Consider the following 17165-nt stretch of genomic DNA (forward strand, 5'->3'; position numbering starts at 1 on the left):
CCGTGAAGAAAGAGTTAAACAAAGATTTTGTTTCGTTTCATTCAGATATCCATCACTCCCAGTCCCAACAGCAGCCCCGCGATAGCCGCCCACCCGAATCCCTTCTTTTCTCTCTCTCTCTTGTTTCTTGTCCTCACCCAGGTTGTAATAAAGTCACTCTCGTTTTATCAACGCATGCTTCTGGATGGATGGATTGCTTTGTTTTTGTTTCCTCAATGCATCGCTTATTGCTTATTAGCCTCACGTGCTTCATCATTACCGTATCGACTACTTTGGATAACACCAAACACACACACACACACACACATATATATATATATATATGCAATTTTTTTTTTTGTTTATAAAAAAAAAAAAAAAATCAATTTTCAATGGGCACTTAACTTTTGTTGTTCCGTGGAATTGAGTAAATATAATAACAATGGTATATCTTTTTCTTTTTTAACAAAATAAATAATAATAATAATAATAATAATAAAATACACTTTATATGCACCACAAGTCTCTTGTGATGTTTTGGGTGGCTAAAACACTTTTTAATTTTGCAAATTTGAGAGTGATATAAACACCGTATTTGTCTTTTGGAGCGGTTCAGCCATATTTTTTATATTATTATTATTATTATTATTTATTTTTATTTTTTTTAATGGAACCAAACCCTTGGAACCATTTACAAGTACTGTTTTGTTTTCTATAGGGGCTATCATTTTTTTTCCTTTTTGCTTTTTCCAATTTTGGAATGTAAAGGGGCGGGGATGTCGGTCATTTCCTGGCTCCGTCCATGCGGGGTGGCATGGGACACTGTGACACTGGACAAAATTGATGGGAGTTTTGATGATGATGACTATGAAGTGGAAGATCTTGGCAGACAAGTTCAATTCGGTGGTGGACAAAATGGGAACATTTCGGAGGGACTTCAAGGTATGCCACTAAACAATATCTCGTGTCCTCACGACTCCATGCTCCCTTCCCCACTGTCTCTCTCTCTCTCTCTCTACGTAGAAAATGAAAATGAAAATCATTTTCTTACCCATTCCACGCGACACGGAATCTGAGTAGACTATATATTATTAATGCATATACACACACATGTTAGACCATAGTGTCGCATATACACAAAGTAAGTGACTAATTACTTTCTTTTTTACTTTTTTTTTTATTTTATTTTAAGAAAAAAAAAAAAAAAAAGGCTAAAACTAGGGTGCCTCTTTTTCACTAACCATATGTTGAGATGTGAAGAGGACGATGAGGAAATTGTTTTCGACTCAACGTTAAAAAATTGTTTTTTTAAAGCATATCTTCTAATGTCACTGCTTATATGACATTGTCAATTAGCCCTTAGATTAATCCTTACTTAAAATTAAAAATAAATAATAATAATAATAATAAAAAGTTCAAAGACCGATTGGCAGTATCACACTAGTCCAAAATGCTGTAGAAAACTACAAAGAATTCAGCAGAAATATACCAACCTACCAAATAAAACTGATAAAACCACCTCGTAGGGTCATCTACATCTCCAAGGCATAAATGAATCTAGTCCATTATGGCCATATATAGTACTGAAATTTTCTTTTCTTTTAATCCTTACACCACATAAAGTACATGAGAACTACTAATAGGGGCCTTAATGCAGAAACAAGTTGGAAAAAAATGCATCTACTCAACCACAAGTTTGTATAGGGCTAAAATAGTGAGCGAGGAGAGTCCTGAGCCGATTGAGTTTTCTCTCATTGTGTATTCAACCTCACAGAAAATTGTAGCACAGAAGAGATCTTGAAAGCTGATCATAAGAAGCCTACATGGCTTGTGAGAGTTGAACCGGAAGGAAAAATGTGGATGTTGAAAAGGATAGGAAACCTTGGAGAATAAATTGCTAAGATTCTATATACATCTTCGTTTCAGAATGACCAACAAGGTTAGTATGCCAAAAAATTGGGGCAAGGCTAGAAAAAGTCGACCATTTATTAAAGTTCATGGCGGTAGTGCGGCAGAAGTATTTTGATGGACCGATCCTGATACCTAACTCGAAGTGCTTCTATTAGCAGCATAGGCACGGTAAGCTGCCAGTCCGACAATAGTAACAGCAGCCCCAACTGTGATTTGAGACAATATTCCAGTCAAGAAATGCATATAAACAATATAAAAGTGGTAATTGTAGATGTACATACACATGCTGGTGATGGGTGAGCTAGAGAAACATACTCGAAACAAGAATGAGAGATTGATTAACAAGCTGTCGGTACTGCTTGCGGTTTCTTCCAGTCTCAGTTTCGGGAATGCTGAAATGCGGGTGCTCCGCTGCTTTTATAATTCTGCTAAATATATCGCTTGAATCACTTGATTTCATGCTCAAAGGAATAGGTGGCACTATTCCTATTTTCTGACTAATCTAAAACAGGAAAGTCAAATTGGAATCATCAGTACATTTTCTTCTAAAATAAATAAATAATTGAGCATGTGAAGACAAGGTAGCCAAGGAGAAAACAAAAACCTTTACTGAATCTTGTATTGCCACTGGATTCGGATCCAAATCATCCTTAGCAACAATTAGGAGGCTAGGCACTCCAAAACCACTATCTTCTCCATGCCTAGCAACATCTAGTAGAAGTTCTTTTGATCTTTTCCACGATTTTTCATCTGAACTGGAAATAGAAGTACAACATCACACTATGATGGTGATGCAAAATCTTAATTCCTCTATCTGATTATGGCAAAGAACAAAAAAAATATATATATTTGATCACTCAGTTTTGATTTCTATTTCAAGGTTCAGTTTTTGGTGAGTCTAGCCTTGAAGATATAATTTGTTTGTTCTTTATTTTTTTCTATTTCTTTTTTTTATTCTAGTGTTTGGATTTCAGATTTGGTAAATGGGACTAGTCATATGGAAGCACCGAAATAGTATTAAATTTTGCAATAGGGTTAATTTTGCGGAGCAAATATTACAGCTTATTTGCTAGGAGATTAGTCTAAGAATCATGGGGAAGGGCAAAGGAAAATTCAAGCATGGTGATGAAAATGTCGAGATTTGTGAGAATTGGAGCATTCCTTTTGAGTATCTTGGTTCAAAATGGGTGACAGATTGGGTGGTAGAATATTTTTAGCTTGTGGTTTATCGTGTAGGATACCATTTGTAATTGTTTGATTTGGGTCTGGTTTCTCTATGTTTGATGTAAAGAACTGAATTCCAGCTTTCTTGCTGGTGTGTTTGGGTGTTCTGTTTGTGTTGGAATGAAAATTTTATTCATCCAAACAAAATGGGACTAGCCTAACTATTCGTCTTATATCTGTTATATTTGACAGTCTTTTGTCAAGGAAAAGGGAAATAAAAAACAAAAAAGAAAAAGAAAAAAAAGAAAAAGAAAGGGAACAGCAATCGTACTTCAAAACCATAACAGATTGGGTTGGTTTAGTTAATTGTCAAGAGATTTGTTTCATGTTGAGAGCCTAAGAACTTGACCTCCCTTTTCATTTAACGCTACCCCAAATCAACAAAACCGAAACAATTTTTTTAAAAAATTTTATGAATGACAAACTGAAACAAATTATGCCCCAAAATATGGCAATTCGTCATTACCAAGAAAAAAAAAAAAAAAAGTGCAACCAGCATATTCAATGGCATATATGTGATTGGAAAGTTGAAAACAACCTCTGGCAGGATATACCAAGTGTTATTCAACGGACCCTCTTTCTCAGAGAAGTAATGGTAGCAGGCTATTCAACCAGCCACAAGTTACAAGACAAACTATGCTCCTTACCCAACATAAGCCCTGCTAAGCAACAAGGCTCCATTAGGGCACAGGAGAACTAAGGACTGGGGGTCACATAACAGAGAGTAGCAGACTCATGACATTCTAGGTCGGCAAGGCAGGATGATGTTCTTACCAAAGATAGATCAGAGAAGGCTTCAGACTGCGAAGCTGGACTAAAGGTGAAGAAGAAAGGCATAGGTAGTCCTACTCATGTTTGGGCACTGAACAAGATGGGTAGAGCAAGGAGAAAGGAGTGTGGTGTGCGAGGGCGGGGGCGGGCACTCCTATCCCTTGATAGCTTACCTGGGAGGCTCATGGCAAGAGGTGGAGAGAGTAAAATATCATCCTCAATTTTTTTTTTTTTTGATAAGTAATAAGAAGTTTTATTGAAAAGCGTAAAGGCGCCCCGGAGTACACTGGGAGTATACAACAGGATCACTTAACTAGAAAGGGAAAATCGAGCAAGAAAATCATTATAACTAATCGACACCGGAAAGACATGCGCAATGGTCCAAAGATACAAAGTATGAAAGCAAGAAGCTAAGATGTCTTCCAATGTCCCCTCCAAATCCTCAAAGCATCTATTGTTTCTTTCCCTCCATAAACACCAAAAGAAACAAGTAGGCACCATCTTCCAAACCGCTGCACTCCCCCTCCTCCCCGAAGACCACCAACAGGCGAGTAAATCCGAAACCCGTCTCGGCATCACCCAAGACAAACCAAACCGACCAAAGAAAGCACACCACAAAGCATACGCCACCTCACAATGCAAGAGAAGATGATCCACCGTCTCCTCATTCCTCTTACATAAATAACACCTATTCGTCACAATCACTTGTCGTTTCCTGAGGTTATCTAAGGTCAGGATTTTGCCCAAAGCCGCCGTTCACACAAAGAAACTTGCCCTTGGAGGAGCTTGAGTTCGCCACACGCTCTTCCAAGGGAATTCCCTCCCTTCAGAACGCGCCAAGGAAGCGTAAAAGAGCTTGACCTTGAAACGGCCTTTTTTGGAAGATTTCCACCGCAATCTATCTTCACACCCTTGATTCACTCGAGCAAACTGTAACGCCTGAAAGAAAGAGGCCAATACATCCACCTCCCAGTTATGAGCCTCTCTAGAAAAACTAACAATACATCCTCAATTGCATCTCTGGAGAGTACTCCATGGCCATCGCTATCTGATTTCAACAGTGACCTCGACAACAATCCATCATATATATATAGACATTATTGGCCCGGCTCCTTCCACGCAAGATGACCAGGATCAAATGGTTTACACAATGCTAGGAAAGAAGAAGATCAATACCATTTTGAGACCGATGGGTTGATTTCTATCAGGGCAACATCAAGGGAGAGTACACCAACTAGTTTGCTATGTGAAAAGAGGCTAAAGCAGCATTTCCGAATGAGAAGGATCTCTACTTATATTCTACGAAGTATCCTGCCTCTTCATCCTTGCCCGCCTCAGAATAATCTTCCTTTTCGACTGGTGGGACTAAGTCAGATAGATTGAACAAGTTCTGGTCTTCGCCAAAAAAGTGAGGCTTTATTTGATGAGTAAACCTAAATTACCCACTTATTGGGACATGAAAGAAGATGGGTTTCGGTGCTTTCTTTCATCACAGTAGTTGGAAAAGAATAGGCCAAAGAAGCAAATGGGGATGAAGAGCAGGAAACATGGTGTTCGTCAGTTGAAGGTGCTTTTCTCTACTACTAGACAGTTGGGGGAGGTGCCCTTTGTTGACCTTTCAAGAGACATGTTGAAATGTGAAGCTGGTGATATGCGCTCAATCAATCATGTCTTCAATCCTTCCATAAATGTGATCATACTTATTAGTATCTTTTCTATGCTAAAAATCATCTAACCACTTTGATTGACCTTGACCAGTCATTGCTGGAAAATGGGGCCCTAGCCTCATTGGCCCCCAAGTCTCAACCCAGACCATCACATGTTCTTTTAGAACCCGCAATTTGAAAAGTTCTGTTAGGTTCTTAGTAGCAGTCCGTTACCTTTTCTTCTTTTACTTCACATAGCTTTTCATCTCCTTGATTATGAAAAGCTGGAGGACTTTGAGGATATTAGTGGAAGCAGTGAGTGGAGATTCCTGTGCAGAGGGATGAATGAGGGTGCCAAGAAGAAAGGTGTGTCAGAGACAGGCTATCTTCATTCTACCACAAGTCCAGTGGTGTAATATGCTGGAGAAGTCCTTGCTGGTGGTTACGGAAGCCACACTCTTTCTCTTTGGATTTTAAAAAAAAAAAAAAAAAAAGAAGAAGGTGTGAGACAGGCTATCTTTATTCTTCGACAAGTCCAGTGGCGTAATATGCTGGAGAAGTCCTTGCTGCCGGTTACTGAAGCCATACTCTTTCTCTTTGGAATTTTTTAAAAGAAGATGTGTTAGAGACAGGCTATCTTCATTCTACCACAAGTCCAGCGGCATAATATGCTGGAGAAGTCAATGCTGCTGGTTACTGAAGCCACAAACTCTCCCCCCCCTATAGCTGGGCGGCAAGATCACTCCCTTTTAGAGCCCGTCTCAAGTGGGTTGACAATATCAGTGTATACAAAATCAATTTTAATTTAAAAAAAAAACACTGAAAATGGAATTGAAATTGCCAAACCATAAGCAAACATTTCATATTGTGGACAAATGATAGAATTTAATTATGATAAAGCAACAGCGTCATACTTACCCGTCATAGACAAAGACAGCTACATCACAAGCAGCCAAAAATTCCTTATTAGACAAAAGTTTTTTAACTCCATCTTCTGGTATCTCCCGCAATATAAGAGTCTTACTTCCCTGTAAGGGAAGTAATATCACAAACATAACTATATAGCTCATCAACAAGTCATAAAGATGAATGAGCAAATTTATCTTTCAGATATTAGCATGCAGATAAACAAAGAAAAAGAATCCTGTGAATTTTTTTTTTTACCAGGACATCATTTTAACTCACATTAGTGATGTCAATGATAATTTAGAATGTCATGAGTAGGAAGGGAGAAAGGAGAGGGGAGGGGAAATTCCACTGACGTACAGGGGCACACTTGTGTTTCTACTAATTGTACTCACCCCAAGCTTATCAACAACATTTGCTGCATAGCGCTCACCATTTGTTGAATTAATTTTTGAGAAAGGCCTGTACTTTGGATAGGCAATAACAAAATTTCTTAGAAGAAAGGAGAAAGAACAATGAAAAATTATAGTGAGTAGAGAATAAAAACAAAAGACAAAATATAGAAAACACAAAGAATACGAAAAGATGAAATGAACATATCAAGAATGTTGTTTACTGATAAAGCTACATTGATTACAGTAATTGGTATAGATGCAGCACCTTCCTAATAACAAATTCAAAAGAGAAGATTTTCCAGCGCTTTTAGGACCAAAAACAAAGCATTGGAGAACATTTCTCTCTGATCTTTGCTTTTTACGATCTACTGATCTTCTCCTTGTGATATGAAGCGCAGAAGCAGGATCTCCACCATATCCAATGTATACCAAATTAGCCAAACTAAGCCGTGGATCCAACGCTGTCATAAGAGCCCACTGTAACAACAGTTTTAGCAGTGATATAATTAACAAATAGCTTCAGAAGATTAACAAGGATTTCTCCAAAGAATTATAGTTAAGAAATGGATGGAAGCTGAAAATAATAAAGAAATCAATCTTAATAAAGTAGGAAACAAAAAGTCCAAATGCATTCTGAATGGAAATTCCAATGTTATGTCAAAATTTTGAAACATTTGGTTAGAAAGGGAAGGATTAAGGAGGTCTAGAGAGGTAATCTTGTTTTCAGGTATATCATTTTAACCAGAAAATGGTCGTGGCCTTAATTTGTGCGGCAATATTCACAATTGCAATGGAGAATCTGGCGATCCATGTGTAAAAAGTATCATACTGAAGGGAATTGTTGGGATTCTGTTATGTCGAAAGGGAGCATTATGGTTCTCCTAGGAGATTCATCTCTATAGGTTTTCCTCTACTTTCTCATTATGCTAGGACCCTCATGGGGAAGCGAAAGGGAGAAGAGATAAAGGGGAAATAGAGTGGGTGTGTGGTGTGTGTGTGTGGGCGAGGGGGTTAAGGGGGGGAAAGAATCAGCTCTGCTCTATTCTTGATAGATTTCCTACATAATATTGTATTCTGAAGGTCTTTGGTTATTGCTGATAAGATGGACGTTCAACTCATCATATTAGTGGTGAATTTTCATATCCACTTTTCCTTTCTATTATTGACTAATCTCTTTCAGAAAACTAATACCTAGGTTTCAAAAAGGAAAACCCAATATAAATTTGTCACTCTCTGTGGTATGATGTGCAAAGAGAGCAGGAACAAGGTGTATTGTTCATTTCTTCATTCACTGGTCAGGTTGTCATTGGTTATTTGGGCAAATGCAATGCCTATGCCAGACCTACACTTTTGTGGTCTCAGCTATTGTAGGGGAATGAGCCTGGGTGGCTTTGGCCATTTTTGCAGTAGTTTTATTTATAAAAATGCTAAAGTGGTATTCACACAAATTTGATAATGCTACTTTGCATAGAAACTTCTTCTGCTTCTTTGTGGCTTTTAGGGACAAAAGAGTTCGAGACAATGCCTTGATTTCTTATCCATTTAGATGGGAGAACCATATCATCATTTTCCAGCCCCCTTTGTCTTAGGGTTTATTCCCTAAAGTCCAATTCCTTTTATATGACATTTTAGGTTATTAAATAAAGTTGTTTATTTGCTGAATTATTACAAGAACATTGGGCATATTACAGTATACATGTATGCATTAATTGATTTTTATTTATCATATACATGTAAGTCCTTAAACTATTGTTCGTAATCACTTATACAGTATATTAAGTTATATTGAATATAGTTAAAGGTACATTAATGAAATTATTACAGATCTTAAACTATAAATCTTGTAACTTATAAACTATTGTTCGTAATCAGTACTAGAATTGGACATTCCATTTGATAAGACTATAACATATCAATCATAATGATCTATTTTAATCATGTGAAGTGGAGACCTCTAATTGATATGTTGGCGTGTGAAATGGAGACTTGTGATTGATATGTTGGTGCAGATACAATCCACTGAACGAACCACGGGAATTATTATTCTATCATAACAAGTGTCGACATGAATAACTTGAACTCACGTCTACATATATCATTGACTCAATCCTGAGAGGAATGCGAACTCAAATGTGAAGTGGAGGTCACTTTGATAAATTTAGGAGTGAGACCTTTCAAGGTCAAAATCTCGGTGTTGGGTTATCACCTATAGCATTATAGGGGCACTACTCCTCAAGATGAAACCCATAATCCTTTGATTTAATCAAAGCAACATCAAATATGCACTTGATATAGATTTAATGGAATATATTATTCTGAATCTCGAGCTTAAGCGTTTTAATAAGGAGTTACTAAAACTTTATGTAATAAATGAAATGAGATTTCAAAGAGTACAAGAATAGTAAAGTGCTTAAATTGGTTACTCAAGGATCAAGAAGTAGTGAATTAAAGTGATAGCCTTTATAAGACTTTAATTTGACTGCAGATTATTTTATGGAGGAGGGGTCAAATGAAAAATATAAGATGTCAATTGGAGTATTTGAATAATAAAAAATGAATACTAGAGTGCAATTACAATTATTTAGTGGCATTAATAGTAACCTAGGACAAGTCATGAGATGACAAGTGTCCTCAATCTATTGAAGCTAGTTTTATTTTCCCAATAGGTCCATTCTCAAGCTGATTATTAACCTAATTAGGCTTGACCTAATTACACAAGCATTCTCCCCCTAGTGGCCATGTATGTGGGAGTGGTGGCTAGGGTTTTCCGAGTCCTACTTTAGAAACCTAATACTACTTCTATTAGAAGACATAAGCATATAAATAGTGTGCTTGTGTAAGCATGATGGCCCACGCTTTTGGTCTCTTAATTAGAATTGAGGAGAAGGTTTAGAGATCTCAAAACCCTAACCCTACACATTTTTGGTGAGAAGGAGCAAAAGAATCAAATCAGCCCTTTGTTCTTAGTGGTAGCCGACTTGCTTGCAGAGCTTCTTACCTTGATTTTTTTTTTTTGTTTTGCATGATCATTTGCATGTTTTCTTGATGCCATTCCTGGAATTTTTTATATATATAATCCCAACACTTTCAGGGGTACCCACCACTTCAAGGAGCAGTCAAATTCAATTGCCATGGTACCTCCCAAGGCAAAATGAACTCAAGAGTAGTACCCTCATGTTCAAAGCCAGAAAAGAGTATCCAGGAAGGTTGTTTAATGTCTTGGAAGGTTGGAAGGAAGCTTCTTTCTTTTTCTCTTTTTCTATTTTTTTGGTTAGTTAAATAACTAAGATGGTAGTGGGGCACCCAACTATTATTGTTGGTTGGTTGAATTGACAAGAGAAGTTGTTGCAGATACAATCATAATATGAGAAATTAGTGAAGGATTGAGGTCCTTGAATGTACATTCCCACGAAGGAAAGATGAGATCAAGGTGCCATATCTCAGGGTCAAGGTCAGTCCTGGGATATGTAAGCATGTTAGCCCTATAACAAACTATGAACATGCAGAAAATAAATGGCATCCCCACTTGGACAAGAACATTACTTGTTCAAACAACAACAAAAATGTCTTTGTATTAAAAAAAAAAATTATAAAAATAAAATAAAATTATTTGGCAAGCTTATAATCACAGGTAATGCCTACAAGGCTATGTGCGAATAGAGTGAAGACATAACTCCACTCAACTCAAGCCAGAATCCCAATTAAATAAGGACCAAAATAAATAAGACATACAAAAACTTGAATTCTAACTGTAGATAGCATCTCTAACACATGTTTACTTTAAGATGATCATCTCACAGCTAGTTCAATTTATCGGTTTAGATATGAGAGAGTGGAGAGGTTAAATAACCAACCTGAATCGGTAACATTTTAGAGGCTATCTTTATCCACTTCGATTTGTTTTCCAAGGGATGTAGTTGTGTTTATGGTTGTTGGTCAATTTGTTGGTTCATCATCTTAAATTTTTACTTTTATAATATATAACTCGTTTTTAAAGAAAAGGATTTAAAGTGAAGGAAAAATTGAGCCCCTTAATCTAACAACTTTTTCAAAACAACAATGTGAATTTAGGATAAACTGGAAATATCACCAAGAATCCTCCATTCAAGTATACCCTAATATAAGAAGCACACTAGAAGATAAATTTTACCTTCTACAGCGAAAAGTATCTAATTTAGAAACTTACCTGAGAGAGGCCACTTTACAGCTAATTACTACTACAAGCTAGCACTGCCAAAAATGAGTTCCTACTCGTATTTCACCGTTCTGTATTAAGGTAGCATACTTATCTCATCTTAGGCCTAAATGTTACCATGTACCATATACATCATTGAACATAATCAGTTATTTTAGGATTATAAAACATGGAATTGATATAACCACTTATGGCAGGTGCAAGAATCAGACAGTACGCATACACACCTGAGATATAAACGCATTAAGAGATATATCACCCCGAGCTGTTCTCTCCACAGCATCCTTATAAGGAGCCTCACCCCAAGGACTGAAATTAAAACATGAACAGTGCATCTAAGAAATATAGTCTGAGCAAAATAAGACCACCATGATAAGGTCATTTTCATAATTCAATGTTCAATTTTTAGAAGGAAGAAGAAGAAGAAATGGAAACCAAAAACAAGTCATCACTCTGATTGACAAGTGTGTCACAGATTCAAATAACATTATGTAATTAGTAGCTGCAAGACATAAAATGTGTAGCCAAGAACCAAAGATTATCATCAGAATCTTTCATTGAAAAATACAGCAACTGGGTAAATATACCAAGTACCACATGCTGGCTATCTGAGCTTGGAAACACAGATCTTCTTCAAAAATACCATTATCAAGTTATATCTTAGTTAAGTATTGAAATTCAATATAAAAATACTTTTTCTCTCTAACAATGTAACCCATGGCCTTGCCCAGGCAAGCCATGAATTTAATGATGGAAAAAATACATGGGCAAATCATCAAGGTACTATCCCCCGAAACTTCTATTGTATCCTTAAAAAAAATATTACCTAAAAATAAAAAGAACAAAGAAATTTTTTTAAAAAAAAATAAAAAATAAAAAATAAAGTGAGGGCAGCCTTTCCACCCCTCGCTGCGATGGTGGCCTCTGCCCCCTCAAGCTGCCCAACAAGGGGTGGAGGCGGCTGGCCTGAGGGGCCAGAGGCAGCCCTCAAGCTCCTGGAGGGACAGCCTGAGGGCGCGCATCCTGCCCCTCAGCAAGGGGAGGGGGTGGAGGCCGCCCCTAGAGGCGTTGCCTTCAACCTCTTTTTTTTTTTTTTTTTTGCCTTTTTTTTTGTAATTTTATATTTGCTTTTTTTGGTATTTTTTTTCAAGAGTATAATGAAGCTTCACATGAATTTTATTTTAAAAAAAAAAGACTTGTGGAAGCCTACTATGTAAATCAAGTCAAACGTCCATGTCAACCCTCAAGCCACCTACGTAGTCTACCACCATGTCCTTAGCAAAAAATCTAGGATATTCAGAATCATGTGTTCGCACATGTTTCCTGTCCTTGAGCCATCCGTACGTTCACCTCTGACGTCCTAGGAATGCTGACAACCACTCTGCTACCCAAAATGTTTGGCATGGACTGGCCTGAACCAGCCACCACCTCTACATATGACCTTCTGCCAACGAACCTAGCTTGACCTAGAAAGATCGACGCCCAGCCAGACAATGGATTACCACAGTGAAAAGGTCGACCAGCTTCACTCTGCAACCAATGCCATGCGACAAATGAAAGTACCCAAGAAACTTTCACAATTCAACTGCAAAACCTCTCCAACCCCTACCACCTTTCACAAGTCAAAGTACCCAATAAAAGGCATGGAGGAGGTGCCTCTCCAGCCACCTCCTCAGTGCTCTGCAACTACCAAGAATCTACCATGAGCATTTGAGCCACGTTGGGCTATGAATACAATATTACCCACTCTAGTGGACTTCCCAAACTCCACAAAATCCTCCGCCTAAAGCAAAGTTTCCAAGGTAGCCAACAACCAAACCGCACAAATTTTACCCGGAAACACAGATTTAAGTACACCCCTACATCTCTCATGAACCCATAAAATAAAGTGCCCCTCCTCAAACGCAAATTCAAAATACTTGGCTTTGATAAACAACTAGCTTGACTTCACCGTCCAAGAGAACCTTTGTTGTTGATGAACTACAGATGGAAACCTAGGCGGGAAGAGAGGGAGAGAGAGAGCATCAGCACACACCCTCACGTGTCGACAACACTCACGGTGAGGAGACAATCCATACACCAACACTTAAAAGCAATAACATCAATGTTACGAAGGAACAGCAAAACAGACTATCCACACAACAGCAATGTCAAGGATAATTGGAAGCAAAATAAGTTTAAATTGGATCCACTGGAAACCAATGGATGTTTCAGCAAGCCAAGAGTAATATTATTGGAAGGCAGCCCCCTGAAGCTGCCAAGAAAAGTATATGTCGAACATCAATCGGAAGGAGCATTCAGATGCTGCCCTCATCGAAAATGAAAGCAACAGAGCCATGAATATGATACCAAACAAATGGAACAAACTCTAACAACAAATTAACCAAACAAATGGAACAAACTTTAACAACAAATTAACCTTTCTGGCGCAGTACAAAATAGTTCATCAAGCTCAGCAGGCTCTAGGGCTCCATCCTAATTAAAACATATCAGAGATTCAGTAACAGTCAATCAGTTAGCAAGTTAGAAAACTGCATAAACATAAAACACATTGCAATGGCAGGAAGACATACATTATCAGAGTCAAACAGCCTGAAGACCCCATTCAAAAACTCCACAGCTTCACTTGTCAGCTCCACACTCTACAAGAGAACATATAAGACTAAATATGTAATAGTATTTTACAGAAAAATACATGTATACAACAGAAGAAACATTTTTATGAAAGGGAAGAGTAGAATATAAATTCTTCAACAGCTAGATTAGAACTGAGGTAGGAATTATGCCAGGGAGAGTCATAATAATCATTAGATATTGTTAAAATCACCATTTATCCTTGAAGTTTAAGCTGATAGGACGAGGTAAATTTAATCATTTAATCATTACTTTAACATTCTCCCTCACGTATGGGCTCAAACTTCTACTTATAAAAAAAAAACGTATGGGCTCAAACTTCCTTTTAATAGGTGAGACTCAACACGTAAAATATTTAATTTAAATGGGGAGTGATTTGATGGAGTCAAGGTTCAATTCCAAGACTTTTAACTCTGATACCATGTTAAATTACCAATTATTCCACAAGCTTGGTACCATGTTAAATCACCATTCATCCTAAAGACTTAAGCTAATAAGAAGAGATAAATTTTATCACTTAATCATTACTTTAACATATATGATGCTACAAAGCAGATAAACAATAGCCTTCAAGTATGTAGCGCAAAAATCTAGCTCATACGCTTCCTTGAACATTAGCAATAATGCAGCACAGCAAACATAGCCCTCTCTTAAATTTGAATATGCTTTTGCAGCCATTGGATAGATGGTAACTCACTATTTTAAAAATAAAAATTATAAAAAAATAAATAAATAATAAAAAAAAACATACAATTTTTCAGCTCGGCTCGATTGAAGGCCTAACTAACACCAGTAATAAAGTTCTTGTAGCCAAATAGTCATGCAAGTTATCCAAAACCTTCGACTGAACAAGAGCATGGTAGACTACAATGAAACTTCTTAACAAAGAAAATGAGAGTGAGATATACCTGATCAGGCACACGCTTAGATGGAACTGGAAGAAAATCATCCATGAGTTTTAGATCATCGTCGTATCCGAATTTCCTCAAGACAGCCCAAGTTGTCTCAATACGGCTTTTTTCAATAAACAGAGCATGGAGAAAAAGGAACCCTGTAAGGGTAAGACCAAGCTCATTGACTCCAGCTGGTATCTTTTCCTGAACAACCCTTTTAACGCCCACTATTTCAGCAGGCTGAAGTGGAGCATTAAAACATTTAACCTGTTTAACATAATTACAAAATGTCAAGATAGAACAACAGGCTCCCATAAAACTGAAAAAGGATATAAAAAGAGAATATGGCAAAGAAAAGGAACCTGAAATTCATTCAGCTCAGAATCATTCAGGGCACCATCCATGTCGTGATCACAAAGAACGAATATCCTCCTTAATGCCCTTGCACATCGGTCTTTCAAACATTGGTTTTCTTGATCGAACAATGGGCTTGTCGGATGAAGTACTGCCTTTTGAGCATAATAGAAAGCTTCAGGGACCTACAATAACAGCGGCAACCTCAAATATCTAAACCAGATTATGATGTTTAAAGTATTTACAAGCAAATAATATAGGTGCAAAAAACATATTACATTCACTAGATGATAGAGATTATTGTTGAAAGCATCACTAGACAATCTTTGCTTGTGCAAAGGACATTTTTGTTGGAAGATAAACACTTGGAAAGTCTTCAAGTAAGGCCTTGATATAATGCATTTATGGGACTTAACCTTTCATACTCACAAGTGCATACTCCACCAATTTTATCCTCCTTAACTTCTTTAATGTGTTTGTCATTTCCAGCCTCTTTAGATTATATGTGTTTTGCATTATTGGAAAAATGGGTAGACATGTAAGATACAGCTATGACTAACGGTGCGGAGTTTTGACATCCCCTTAAGCCTACCTATACTTATATGTCACCAGGTAATGTTTTTTTTTGATAAGTAATGTTAGAACTTAAAAACACCAGCAAGCAGCCAAACAAACAAGCACCACAGTTCTCAGACTTTCTACGGCTTTAGCTGGGGCAAGACTCACCCCCAACCAACAGTGGATTCCAGTGATGTTAATCAAAACAATCCAAGCAACAAAAACTCAAGGCATCTCAATATGTACCTGAATCAGGGTAGCTGCGGAACATTCTATACAAGTCTCAATCTCCCTGAACCTTTGCATGATTGGTGACATGACCTGCTCCAGGCTCATCTGGTTGTGCTCGTCCCGCAAATCTAGTTTGCATCCAACCACAATAATCGGTACCTTTACCTATCCATAGAGAAAGAGCAGCATCAGTTCACCGGCTAACATGAAGGAAAATATGAAAACAAACAAACAACAACAATAATGATATAATTGTTGGTAAAATATGTGATCTGCGAACCTCCAAACGACGAAGTTCATAGAGCCAGTGAGAGCTCAGGCGACTAAGCGTCAGTGGTTGATCACACGCGTATGTTAACACAACGGCATCAGCTCGCTTCAATTCTTCGTTGAGCTTACCTCTATTCTCCAAGCTAAAAGTAACACACAAATATCAACTTACACGCTGATTTTTCAAATGCTATACATTGAATTTGGCTTAATTAATAACTCAATCAGACCATTCTCGAATTGAATCGAGTTTAGGTGAAACTAAAATTACTAGAGTACTAAAAAACCAAAAACAAAAACAAAACCAAAAAAAAAACCCAACAACAACAAATCAGTTTGCATTCAATTTCTTCAGCTTCCTCAGCAACACACACACACACACACACATATATATATATGAAGGAGGCAAGTACCTGGAGGAGGTATCGATGAGAATGACGGGAACGCGGTCGGTGAAGAAATCGGCGGGGAGGCGAGTGGGAGGGAGGACTGGAGGAACATTCTCTGGGAACGATTCGGCGGCGGCTGCGGCGATCAGGCTCGACTTTCCAGTGCCGCGATCGCCGGCGACCACGACTCGCACGCTGGTCCGGCCGCCGGAGTTGCTAGAGTGTCCGACTGAGCCACCCGCCAACGCCATTGGATTTGATTGCAAAGAGAGAGAAAGAGAGCGCGCGTGCGTAAGGTTTTGTAATTGTTTTAGGAATGAGGCGCAAGTATGCGTGGAGAGGAAGCTGGGAGGGCTTTGGGGCGTGTAGGAATTCTCTTCACTTGCGCGCGTATGAAAATAAATGAACTCGCTGTCCCTGTTCGCCGGCTGTAAGTGTACCTTCTTTTCTTTTTTTTCTTTTTTTTTTCTTTTTTAATACAAAATTAGTCGTATATTTTTTATAGAGGTGAAAAGGCAGACGGTTATTAACAGCCCGCTAACCGCACCAACTGTTAACCGTATTAACTGCTAACTACTTTTGAAAGCGGTTAAGAAAAACTCCTAACCGCTAATCGTCTTTATGTATATTATATTTATATGGGATAAATGTAAAATTGTTCATTGTAACTTGTGGTTGGCTTAAATTACAAATAATTTTATGTAGTATAAAAAATAATTTATAAGTCCCTGTAGTTGGCATAAATTACAAATTACTCCTTGTGGTATAAAAAAAAAAATTATATGTCCTCAAGGTATGCCAAAATAAGT

At 37.7% G+C, this 17165-nt stretch overlaps 1 protein-coding gene across 1 annotated transcript; it reads right to left on the reverse strand.

Annotated features, from left to right (window-relative positions):
- Positions 1 to 1367: 1367 nt before the first annotated feature.
- On the reverse strand, positions 1368 to 16677 carry LOC132170345 (mitochondrial Rho GTPase 2-like). The gene is made up of 14 exons (XM_059581296.1): positions 16381 to 16677; positions 15978 to 16110; positions 15713 to 15862; positions 14917 to 15093; positions 14570 to 14821; positions 13601 to 13669; positions 13447 to 13502; positions 11255 to 11336; positions 7098 to 7309; positions 6833 to 6899; positions 6450 to 6559; positions 2495 to 2645; positions 2206 to 2392; positions 1368 to 2096 (listed from the first exon to the last, which is right to left on the reverse strand). The coding sequence occupies exons 1-14, from the start codon at positions 16605 to 16607 to the stop codon at positions 2023 to 2025; spliced, it is 1947 nt and encodes a 648-aa protein (XP_059437279.1). The 5' UTR covers positions 16608 to 16677; the 3' UTR covers positions 1368 to 2022.
- Between the last annotated feature and the right edge of the window lie 488 nt (positions 16678 to 17165).

Source organism: Corylus avellana, chromosome ca2 (genome assembly GCF_901000735.1).
Source record: "Corylus avellana chromosome ca2, CavTom2PMs-1.0".
In the NCBI taxonomy this organism is placed as follows: Eukaryota; Viridiplantae; Streptophyta; class Magnoliopsida; order Fagales; family Betulaceae; genus Corylus; species Corylus avellana.

What these genes read in the sequence shown, in the direction of transcription:
- LOC132170345 (XM_059581296.1), bottom strand. Translation starts at nt 16,607, where the DNA reads ATGGCGTTGGCGGGTGGCTCAGTCGGACACTCTAGCAACTCCGGCGGC. An exon ending in TTAATGCGTTTATATCTCAG is followed by an intron (nt 7,310 to 11,254) that starts GTGTGTATGCGT and finishes CTGTTGTTACAG; the next exon opens with TGGGCTCTTATGACAGCGTT. An exon ending in ATGTTGTTGATAAGCTTGGG is followed by an intron (nt 6,560 to 6,832) that starts GTGAGTACAATT and finishes CTTCCCTTACAG; the next exon opens with GGAAGTAAGACTCTTATATT.